Source organism: Macrobrachium nipponense, chromosome 15, assembly GCF_015104395.2.
Source record: "Macrobrachium nipponense isolate FS-2020 chromosome 15, ASM1510439v2, whole genome shotgun sequence".
Taxonomy (NCBI): Eukaryota; Metazoa; Arthropoda; class Malacostraca; order Decapoda; family Palaemonidae; genus Macrobrachium; species Macrobrachium nipponense.
In genome coordinates, this window is record NC_087208.1 from 87,104,216 (window position 1) to 87,116,724 (window position 12,509).

At 39.8% G+C, this 12,509-nt stretch overlaps 1 protein-coding gene and 1 long non-coding RNA gene across 2 annotated transcripts; both read left to right on the forward strand.

Moving 5' to 3' along the window:
• Positions 1-3,974: 3,974 nt before the first annotated feature.
• LOC135226743 (uncharacterized) lies at positions 3,975-5,304 on the forward strand. Its single transcript, XM_064266453.1, has 2 exons — positions 3,975-4,354; positions 5,301-5,304. Exons 1-2 carry the CDS (start codon positions 3,975-3,977, stop codon positions 5,302-5,304), a joined length of 384 nt encoding a protein of 127 aa, XP_064122523.1.
• Positions 5,305-7,274: 1,970 nt separating this feature from the next.
• LOC135226897 (uncharacterized) lies at positions 7,275-12,173 on the forward strand. Its single transcript, XR_010317312.1, has 3 exons — positions 7,275-7,387; positions 8,006-8,152; positions 11,141-12,173. It is a non-coding gene; the product is annotated as an uncharacterized LOC135226897 (long non-coding RNA).
• Positions 12,174-12,509: the final 336 nt, after the last annotated feature.

Below are 12,509 nucleotides of genomic sequence, written 5' to 3' on the forward strand. Positions count from 1 at the left end.
CCGCCAATACTGAAGGCGCTGAGCGATATTTTCTCTTATTTCGTTTGAATTGTCTATTTATGCCACCAAAACACGATAAAGGGAAGAGACCGAAGACTTTGGAGGTTTCTTCCCCATCTTCCTCAACCACCGCCGCATGACGTCATCTCCAACACATTCAAGATCTACGTCTCCCTCATCAACCCCTTCGGCCATGGATTTTATCAGCAAGATGTTTGAATACATGGATAGAAAAGATGAAGAAAGAAGAAAACAAGATGAAGAAAGAAGAAAAGAAGACAATTCAGGCATCAGGAAGAATTTAAAGCATTAATTGAAGCTATGACTGGCCCCAGGCACCCCGTACCTCAAGCAACTGATGGCATAGGGCCCCCTACCCAGTACCTACATCTGCAAGCGTTCTCCAAGGGCCTAATTTTTAGCTGTGCAAGCACCTAAGGTTACAGTAAATTTGCCTCCACCATTAACTCACGATGTCACCTATAGACAATACACAGAAATGGAAGCAGAGATGGAATGATTATGCTGTTATGGTAGATTTGGATAATTTACCACAACCTAAGCAATTAATACAGCTAAGGGCATGCCTAAGTGTTGAGATGAGACGCTTGTTAGAGCACAATTTGGGTATTCGCCAGACTCACCTATGCTTTTAGATGGTGTTTTAACTCAAATTGAAACTTATATAAAGGGTCAGCAGAATGAGGCACTTCGCCGTTTTAGCTTTTACGCAATGTAAGCAAGCAGAAGGCGAGTCATTAACGGAGTTTTTTCGTTCGTTTACAACAGCTCTCAGAGGAGGTTGATTTGTGTAAAGGCGTTAACTGCGTGGAGTCGCAAATGAAACACGCCATTTGGTTGGTTGGCATAAGGTAATGAAGAAACTCCACCAAGAAGCTCATCAGCATGCCAACAACTACAGCAACACTTGAGGAAGTAAAGCTAACTTGCAGGGCTTTTGAAGCTGCAAAGAAGACAACGACTGAGCTAAAGGCTCCACAGGACTTCAGTACGTGCTGTGTCAAACTACAAGAAGCAAAAGAAGGTTGCTGCTAAGCAGCCGCAACCTAAGAAAGTTACTCGCAGGAGAAAAACCCTTCTTTCAGTAGTAGATGCAAGAATTGTGGTCAACAGCATCATAGCGACACATGTAAGGCAGCATCTCACAAATGCAGGAACTGTGCTAAAACTGGCCATTTTCCCATACACTGCTGCATGTCCCAGCATTGGCTAAGGAGTGCCGAGTTTGCTATAAATTTGGCCACTATGATGTTTGCTGTGCACAGAAAAAGTCAAAGGGAACTAGGGAGTCGAAGGATTTAAAGGAAAATAAATTGAACACCGTCAAGACATCTTCTCCAGCTATACGTTCAGTCGCTTTACGCCCTCAAGGTTGCCCCTCACCGCCTATCAATTTACATGTTGCATATGGCGGTAAATCAGGGAAGATCAACGTTTATCCCTATACCGGTGCAGATACCACTGTGTTTTGGAGTGCAGCATCTACAAGCACTGGGGGGCCGGGCATCGGTATCGAGGAATTGCGGCCTCCCCCTGAATTGCAGTTCTCCAACGCTGATGGATCACCCATGGAAGGTAAAGTATTGGGATCAATGGAGGCCATGATGACATATGGTAATATATCATACAAAGGGGTATATTGACGTCCTTAGTTTTCTCCCAACACCCCTACTGTGTTATGATGCCCTCCGACACCTAAGGATCATTCCCTGGGACTTCCCGCGTTCAAATGCAGAGAGGAAACTGAGCAGGACTTCAGTAGGAACCAGTCAGGTGCCAGCCAGCCAAGTTATAGCATCTGAAACTACATCTGTTTTTTTCTCCACCCCCTGCTACAATGTCACCGGAAGAAGCCAGGCAATACTTTCTTAAGGAATATAGCGATGTGCTAATGACAAAGGAGCAGTTTCATCAAGGAGCACAACTTAAGCCAATGACTGGGCCGCCCATGCGTATTCACCTTAAAGAGGATGCCAAGCCCTTTGCAATCTACACTCCACGGACAATACCTCTAGCCTTTCAAGAGGACGTCAAGACTGAGTTAGAGGCAATGGTAGCACAAGGTATCATTGAACCTGTTGGGGATCAGCCGTCCCCATGGTGTCACCCCTTAGTGGTGTGCCCAAACCTACAGGTTGGTGTTCGTGTCACCCAGATTTAAGCAAGTTAAATTCACAGGTGCAAAGGCCAGCCCATCCTTCACCATCCGTTTAGTGCAATTAGGAGCCTCAATCCTACTTCCAGGTATTTCTCCACTATGGATGCATTGTGTGGGTATTGGCAGATCCCACTAGCAGAGGAAGACCAAGCCCTTACAACATTCATCACGCCCTATGGTCGGTATCGCTATCGTCGTTCTCCTATGGGATTCAGCGCCTCAGGAGCCTACTGCAGGAGAGGTGATGTTTGCCCTTCAAGGCATCAAACAAATTGTGTTAAGGTGGTGGATGACATTCTTGTATATGATAGGGATTATTATTCTCACTTATGCAGGGTTAACAAAGTTTTGTCACGTTGTAGGGACTCATGGTATTACTTTAAAATGCAGAAAAGTTTATCATTGCTAGCCCTGCTGTATCATTTTGTGGATACACATTATCTGAAGATGGGAATTGCAGCTGATAAGGAGAGGTTCGAGCTATATCAGAGTTCCCGAAGCCAGCAAATCTGACAGATTTAAGGTCATTATTGGCCTTACTAAACCAGTTGACAGATTTTTTCACCCAATCTTGCAGCTGCAGCAGATCCACTTCGAACCACTAATGACCCCAAGAGATCCTTTACGTGGACGGCAGATCACGATGCTGCCTTTGCCAGTGTTAAAAAGGCTCTCTCTCAGCCACCTGTGCTAGCTAATTTTGACCCGACGTGCCCCACTATACTGCAAACGGATGCTTCTCGTTTATATGGTTTAGGATATGCCCTTCTGCAAGACCACGGGGAAGGCCATTTCCGCTTGGTCCAGTGTGGTTCACGATTTTTGGCTGATGCAGAAACTAGATGGGCCACCATTGAGTTGGAATGTTTAGCTTCAGTTTGGGCTATGACTAATGTCGTCATTTCTTACTTGGATTACCCCATTTCACATTGGTGACTGACCATAGACCCCTGGTACCCATCTTGAATACATATACTTTGGATGCAGTGGAAAACACACGTCTACAACGTCTAAAAGAGAAAGTTTCACCATATATCTTCACTGCAGTGTGGCGTAAGGGCAGGAACATTGCATCCCTGATGCCCTCTCACGTTCCCCTGTGAGCCTCCCAACGTCTGAGAGATATGCTAAATAGTGAAACCCATCTTTCCCTAAGGAGTGGTAATAGCCAAGAACCGTCAACGCAATTTCAGAGGTGAAGACATCAACTACACAGATCTTACCTTGGAAGAAATTTGCACCGCAGCACGTGAGGACCCTTCATACACAAGACTCCTCCAGAACGTTGCCAATGGATTCCCCAGTCATCGCTACGACCTCCACAATGACATACTACCCTATTGGAAAATAAGGGAGGAATTATACACCGATGATGACCTTGTATTGTACGGAGCCCGAATAGTGGTTCCCTCAGCTATGCGACGCAATATTTTAACACGCCTTCATGACAGCCATCGTGGTGTGGAGGCAACTAAGCGTCGGGATCTAAACAGGACTGATATTGGCCATGTATTAATTCAGATATAGCAAATACGGTCCACGCTGTGAGCCATGTCAGATATGCAGCCAAGTCACAAAGCAGGAGCCGTGGTTATGCAACGAGAAAGCCCTCTCCCGTCCTTTCGAATCTGATCGGGCTGATTTCTTCAGTGTTGCTGGGAAATCTTTCCTCGTGTATGTAGACAGGCTATCTGGATGGCCAGTAGTGGTAAAATTTGGTACTAATACTACAGCAGAAGCAACGACACGACACTTCAGCCACATCTTCCGAGACTTAGGTGTTCCTGTAAGGCTGATGACAGATGGTGGACATCAGTTCACCAGCTCTGAATTCAAAAAATTTTCTGGCAGATGGGGGTGTTCAACATGTGATGTCACACCCCACTATCCCCAAAGCAATGGCCATGCTGAAGCAGCTGTAAAGAAGGTCAAACATTTTATCCGAAAGGTAGCACCTTCTGGGAATATCGACACCGAAGACTTTGACAGAGGATTGTTGGAGATACGGAATACTCCTAACTATGCTGGCCGTTCTCCAGCACAGATATTATATGGCCAAGCCCTCCGATCATGTGTCCCAGCCCAGCATCATCATTCAAGCAGGAATGGCAAGCAAAAGAAAGCAGAAGAATACGACCGTCGTGTAGCATCATGTTCTCAAGCAGCCAAAATACGGTATGACAGCCATGCACACCCTTTGGCACCACTTAAGCTTGATGATAATGTCCGGATTCAAGACCCTATCTCTAAGCGATGGGATAAGACAGGCGTTTATAATGGGCATCGGCAAGTCGCGAGACTACTATGTGAAGTTACCCTCAGGAAGAATATTATGGCGTAACCGCCGTTTCTTACGCCCTGTACATCTCCCTAATTCACAATTGCGGGATGAGATGCAACAGTCTCCAAAGAAGAAGGATTTAGCCCCTGCTACAAGTCAACAACCGCAAAGTGACACTCACCTAGAGTAATCGACGTTCACCTAGACTCCATACCCGTTCATAAAGCTCTTTGAACGCAAAGGGGAGGGGTAGGTTGAATGGATTATCACAATTATTACTTATATGTATGATTATTATTATTATTAATATGTACCTGTATTTCTAATGCACATTTAGCATACATGTTGTGTTAGGAATACGTAAATGCAATTATTCATGTTTATCGGAGCATAGGGAATATTATGTAGCATTTATATCATTTTGTGGTGCGTATTCATTTGTCTGTATCTGGTATCACTGCATTAGTCTACGCCATAGCCCGCACTGTTCAAAGCTCCTCCAGTGTATAACTTTTATAATTATCATTTTTCACGTATTATAATGGCTTAAGGATTTACGCAAGTGTTTCAGTGAAGCCCTATATTAACTATCTATTGAAAGATAACAAAGAGCTCCCAATTATTATTATTGCTGCAAAGCACTCCTTTCTGGTTGTTTTGCATGAGAAAATAAGTTAGAGGGCTCATTAAAAGTAAACATTACCGTAGAGGAAACACCTCTCCCGACTTAAGATAAATTCGAGGTAAAAACTTATCAAGCTCATTTAATTCCACCCCGTTCAATCTCACATATAATGACTATGCTTTTTATATTGCTTTTCACATGCTCTTTCCATGCAGGTGATTATTTATTTTAATATCCAGTGCGGACTGCTTCTGAAGAATTACCAAAGGTCCTTTAAAGGGATACTTTCCAATCTTATTGGCCTAACCTGATGTAGAGTGCAAATGGCTTCTCCCACTTACTCAGTACTGAATCATGTGTGAAGGTATAGCCACAGAAAGGGCTAAGGTTTGCATGTCTTGAGAAAAACGCATTTTTTTTTTTTTTATTAAAGTATGAACCTTTTTTTTTTTGTTCCCACTATAATTGCACCGAATTTTAGTGAGTACAGAAGGTATGATAGTTTTGTTGCTAATTGTAAAATAAATCCAGAGTACCATTAAAATACACCTTCCATATTTATTAGATTCTCACTTGGATGTTTGATTAGCTGATATCATAAATGATAGAACCTTTAGTTGTACATATGGGCTGAAAAGGCAGACGTAGGTTGTAGTACTGTAGAAGTTTATGCAGTTTTGTAAGGTGTAGGGCAAGCTTGTTCTTGAATATGTAGGGTATGATTTATTGTAATTATTTGGTTGGACATAGATTGCTCTGTGCACTGTGTATTAAGTTATTGAACCATGACGATTCTGACTGTTCTATACAGATAAAATATATACAGTACTAGTCTTATTTTTCACAATTTTTCCTTGCAGTACTTGGTTGTACACAAGTCCAAAGTAAACCACTGTAGTATAAAATGCTTAATAAATAGCTGTAAAGTTTGTGGTTAAGAATAAGAGCAAGACAAGACGCCTCCGTTGAAGTTGGTAACTCAACCAAGAGTAAGGAGCCAAAAATTACAAACTATTAATTGTATTATTGCAGTTTTGTTTATAATCATGTTTGGATAGCTGTCATGCCATCGTTGAAATACTTAGGGATGCTCATTTATGGATTTACCAAAAGCATGTGTTTCTTAAACAACATATTAGGAATTTACTTTCTGGGGACAATAATTATTCGTTAATACGTCAGTGTTTGCTAAGTTAGGCTCGCAAATTCATGTAACATGAAGGTAAATTAACTTAAGGTAATTTAAACTTAAAGTTACACGAGTGTTTCACGCCTGTAAAAGGAAATTTCAAACATTTATAGGCTGAAATGTTACCTGATAGTGTAATGATTAAACAGTTCGGAGCAAGTTGAAATCCAAATGAGAAAACCAAAACTAAAGCGAAGTGTATAATATTGTTCACATCTGATGAACTGATTGATCCTTAAGATTGTCATGAAAAATGTTTTAGAGGTTAGTGGTTTCGGTGAACCTTAAAATTCACAACTTTGGAATATGTATTATGTATTGTACACATTGTTTACGTCTTTGAGGTTGGTATAATCATGAAACAAAACAATGGGAGGAAAAACTGTACTGTTTAGATTGAGTTAGGTTTTTAAATTTTTTATTGAATTGCTTACATTCACACACAATTGTATGTTAAAACTTAACAGTCATTCTATTATTATAGTGTGTTGCTTTATGTAGTTTCAGTTCAGAGAACTTTTAGAGCTCTTTTGATAACTGATTTTTTTAAAAGTTTAGTCTAGTTTCCATACAAGATAGTTGAGAGAGAGAGAGAGAGAGAGAGAGAGAGTGAGTGTAGTAGATAACCATCAACCGTGCATTTGACGTCCAGGCCAGTCCCTTACAACGCTCTGATTGGCTGTTGATAAGCCAGTCACAGGGACAGAAACACTTGTCTTGAGTGTGCACATGGGTAGGATCTATGCTCTACCTCTCCTGAGGGATAAGTTTTTCAGGAGAGGTGAAACATACATCTTATCCATGTGAACACACTAGAGAGACAGAGTTTCCATCCCTGTGACTGGCTTAATCAACAGCCAATCAGGACGTCAAATGCACGGTTGATGTGAATCTACTATAGCCTATTTCTGTTCCTAGTATATAGTCGATCCAGAATTGGTTAAAGTAATTTAGCCGAGGACCCATTCCCCGAGATTTTTTCACTGATGTGCATAACCATTTCAGAAGGTAGTTTTCAACACTAGTCAGCCAGTGGCTCTGATTCAAACCTCTTAACGCGGTTCAACACCACCGAATTGGGAATCTTCTACCTTCTACTTCAGAGACGGCTAAGTATTAAAATTTATGCTCTGGTAAATAATTGCTGTAAAAATTATGATGCAGCATTCAAGGTAAACATTATGCAGTAGTTGAATTTTTACTAACTACTGGTAGGGATTGTCTAAAATATTTGCAATTACAAGCACAACTCTGGTAATCACACTAACTAACTATTTCACAATATCTCACTTGGAAATCGCCTCTTGAATTATTTGTACGATATGCTAAACTGTGCAAGTGTATTAGTGTGCGTGTGGTAAGTGCAGCCTTCATCAATAATAATCGTTAATTTTCATTAGGGCAGTAACAAAACTATTTTTTTAAATACAGTGCAGTATACAAAACTACTACTGTTCTACAGAACATCAGCTCACTATATAGTGTAAAGTTTTCTGTGCGGGAATTACACATTAAAGATAATGCACAGGAACCAGAAATGAAAATAGGGAATGCATTTTAAGTTTTTTTGATAGGATTAATATTTGATCCTAGGTTGAGAATAGAATATGAATGCAAACTGAAACGTCATACCTTTAAAATAATTAGGCCACCTTAAAAGTTAAAATTAGTAGTCTAAAGGTAGTTATCAATATAATGTGGCATGCTAACGTCAATTATTCTTTGTTCCAGGATATTGGCTGTACTGCTGAATATGTAAAACATTCCAAGATGATATGGTAATAAACAGTTCAGATTGATGGAATCAAAGCAGCTTCCTGGGTGCTCTTTCAAAAAAGAACCAACAAATGACGATGTATAAAGATTTGTTTGATAAAGGTATGGCTGTACATTAAAACCAGTTTTACTTAGTGGGTAACTGGTTTTTCCCATAAAAGAATGGTTATTTTATTTTAATGTTGAGAATTACTGTGTAAGTCCATATGATATTTTTGGCATGCAGTTTTGGTCAGTTGAAATTGGGTATCATTTGAACTTGCAAATACCTCAGGGCTGTATTGGGTGGGAGGAGCTAGGGCGGGCGAGATGATAAACCATGCATTCGAAATGCAACAAGTAAAGGTGTCAGTTGCGAATAAGCCCATGGTGAAGTTTGGTCAGACCATATGAGTGTAATGGGCGCCCACTACACCACATGGAGACCAGGAAATGTAGCCTATTTATTTTTTTTAAATGGGGTTAGGCAATGTTCTGGGAAAAAAGAATACTAAAATGTTAAAATGTTTGCACGAACTTTGACCAGAGAGCATTTGACATGGATAATCTTAGGTGGGGTAGTGAATTTGGATACAACTGCTGCAGTTCGTGAGTTTGATGTGAATTCCAGTAAGTCATTACTGGAGAGCTTTCAGTTGTTGATGGGATAATTGATAGAGTAGTACTCATTTTGACATAAATCATAGAAGTTTTAAATAGTTTTTAATTATTCTCAGTGTTCTAGTGCTTGGGCTTTTGGCCTAAACTCAATTACCATACTTTTCAGTTTACAAAATACTTCATCTTTAACCTTCAAAAGGTGGCCATAAAAGGTTGCAAGGAGGGTTTTGATAGAAACTCAGGAGGTATATTGAAGTAACAGTATTTCAAGTTGATTCTGGCCAATTTCCTTAGATTTTTAAGCGTGTTCAATTCCTTCAGAAATGGGTATATTTATGCTGTTTATCATTGAAAAGGTACTTTTATGTCAGTAAGGAGGGACAGTAAACTTAATGTGTGTGTAAAGCCATTATCTGTAGACAGGTAATATACATTTACAATGAAATTGGACATTTTTCCCATAAAGAACAAATTATTGTAGGAGGGAAGCCTTCGAATTTGTGATAAAAGGAATAGTATTCCAGATAATACTAGCAACACAGTGTGCTCACCATCGCACTATTATTATCCTTCTCCCGGATTATGCATTCTGTGTAATCCTTCATCACATTTTATTTGACTCAAGTGATGGGTCTGCATTGCCACATCTGTTTGATATGGGACTCAATTTCTTCTTGTGATCACTGTGGTGAGTAATTGTTTTTAAGCCAGCAAGCGTATTTTATGAGTTTCTGCTAATAGCAAGGCTTGCATATCCTAAAGACCATGGTTACAAGTACAGTACAGTACCGCAAAGGTCACTTGAGGCATGTGACTTGGTGTCTTTCTTTTCTATCCTTTAGTGTCTTCGTAGGCAGTTAAGAAACAAGATTGGGTTGTCAAATAGCTTAGACCTAAAAGGCCAGCCTGGTTGCCTTCAATTCCAGAAATACCACTGTCCTTTTAGGTCCCTGATAACTAGCACATACATCTTCCTCCACCAAAATGCATCGATAGGCTTTTGTTGGAGGAGTTTAAGGGGCAACTGTGTAGTAGTTACTACAGAGTACCTATAGTTACCTAAAAGCTAGTGGGCTATCGTGCTTGTGCTCTCTGAGAGAGAGCATTGTTTGTGTAACTTTCTTTTTAAAACAAACTACTACTATGGCATTTGCCTGTGGTACAGGCAAAGGGTGTTTATGACTGAAGGTTGGCAGGAAATAATCATTTTTGTCAACTTTTCTAAAGGGGTCTACGTATCCTGTAGGTGTGTCTTTGGAATTTACTTAGACAGTGCCTTGCATTGTTGAAGTTATTCATCAGTTTTATTTGGGATGGGTTTCTCGCCACAGGCCTCCCCGTACGGGAGTAGTGCCGTCAGTGCACCTCATGCGGTGTACTGTAGGAATTACTCAAGGTTGCTTGCAGTGTGCCTCTGTTCATTACTTTTACTGTGCCTCTGTTCATATCTATCTTCCATCTTAATTTCCACTCTTAACTAACCAGGTTTTCCTCTAGTTACTTTAATGTTACTTTTAATTTCCCTTTCAGTGCTGAATGACTTCTTAGGTCCTAGTGCTTGGGCCTTTAGGCCATAATCTTGTATTTCATCACCAAAGGCTATCCTTGTCAGAGAAGGGTTTGATTGTATATTAAGCTATTGAAGCAGTTGTCTTGTAATGGGAAAATTTTGATTTGTTAGGATTAACATTTCAGAAATTTATAAGTTGATACTTCAGTAATTACTGTACACTTGGATATCAAATTAATAGTTGGTGGTTATAAGTAAATTGCTTGTCTCCAGTGAGAGGGGTTTCTCTAGGCCCTCAGGCATTCCACGAAATATTTTTTTTTGAAAAGCGTAGGGACTTGAAAATTATATAAGGAAGTTTGATAGAGTTGGATGTCGTAAAATTAGAATTAGCCTAACTTGCTTGATAATTAAAGGTGGTGTTTCAAGTTATGGAACCTGATCCATGCTGAAGATTTGTCTGATTTTATCCTTAGATTGGTCAGGTACATATGTCTCTTAAGCTGTGTGCCATCAATGTTCTTAATTTGCTGCAGATTCATATTTGAAAACGTAGCCACTAATTCCAAGAACATGCTACACACTTGTGATAGCTTTCATCATTTCAAATAACTTAACTTGTTGAACTAACCAGGCTTGAGTAAACTCTTGACATTTAACAGGGCTTGAAGGTCAAACACAAGACAGAAAAAATGGTATCCTTGAATGAACTAATTTATCATTTTATTTGTGTTTAGGTACCAATGCAGTCAGCTCCTGCTACATTGCGGTTACATTGCTGTGAATTTATTTCTTTGAAATTTCGTTTTACTGAATGTTTAAACTTTCATTCCCGCACTTTCGATGACGTCGAATAATTCAATCTATGTTTTAGATATGATGGAGACCGATGTCTTAACTAGTAAATTATCATGTCATTGATATGCTTACTGGATATCATCTGTTTTCTTTACTTGTTACTAATAATTACGTATTTCCAGGTCCAGTGAAACCTAGGAGAGGAAAAAACTTTGGGAGTTCCAATCGACTCTTTAGAATGGCCAAAACTTCCCTCGAAAGCAACTTGGAGAGTTTCATCTGTTGAATCATATTTCTTCTAGTACAGTGACCGGATGTATAATAGTCATACAAAATAAAGAATAGCGAGATTTTCGATTGTTTTTACAAAGGAGGGACCTCTTTAGCTGAAGAGAACCCCCTTTTTGTGCAAATAAGTCGCAAATTCCTATGAGCGATTAATTTGCAAACATTGTGGATTATATATCCGGTCTCTGTACTCTATATAAGGGGTGTAACAATGAAATAAGTTTATCGACCTGGGAAAGCAATATTGACCTGGGAATACTGTGTAACAACTTGAAATATTAAATACATAATTACAGTCAGTGTTGATGCATTTCCCTCTTTACGTTTGCATCCTCATTACTGTAGTTTTTAGTAGTGATTTTTTTTACTCTAAAATTAAAGCTCATGAAAAGCTACTTCTGGTGTTAATAGCTAGCTGTCAAGAATTGTATTGCTTCGTGCGTTTAGAGCTCCTGAACTTCCCAGTTTGCGTGGAATTCTGCCGTTCGTTAGCTATCCCCGTGTTTAGAGCTCCTAAACTTGAGAGCTGGCTTGGAGTTCTACTGGTGGCTCTCCTGGGGGAGAGGTATTAGTCACCTTACTCTTGACCTTGACAGTATGCCTGGAGCTTTACCGCTGGCTATCTTTTGAAGGAGATTATCGAGGCCATCTTACTCTTGAACTTCACAGTTTGCTTGGAGAACTGTCTCGTGTGGGAGAGTGTAGAGGCCATGTGAACTTAATAGCTTGCTTGGTGCTCAGTCACTGGCTATCTCTTGTGGAAGATTATCTTTTGTGATATTGCAGAGTATCTTACAGTGAAAAGTCCAATTTACTTGCAACTGCAGGGTGCCAGTTTGCTTCGAGGTGTCACTGGCCATCTTGCACCGTTGTGAGATGGAGAAAATATGAAAATACCAGTGTGCCGAAGTGTTCGATGTTCTTATATGCCGCCGATTCAAAGTTTGGTGTTCTGAAAAAAATAAAATACGGTAAATCTCTACTCAATGATGGAAGTAGGAATTGCAACAGTCATTACAAAACCAGAAGTGTTGATTGGATGAAAAATACCAGTTTGCGTAAATTAATCTTCGAACAGGGAATATAAAAAATTTCAGGAAAGAACCAGTTCCCTTGTTGAAGTGCTTTAACTCTCTGCTATAAGCTAACAGCAGTTATTGTACCAAAAACATATATACGAGTCAAGATTATCATGAACTTTCGATTTAAGATGATCTGACTTTGTACTAAAAATATTTTAAATGAGTCAAGATTAAACAGTCA

Coding starts and splice junctions, on each gene's coding strand:
- LOC135226743 (XM_064266453.1), top strand. CDS start 3,975: ATGACAGATGGTGGACATCAGTTCACCAGCTCTGAATTCAAAAAATTT.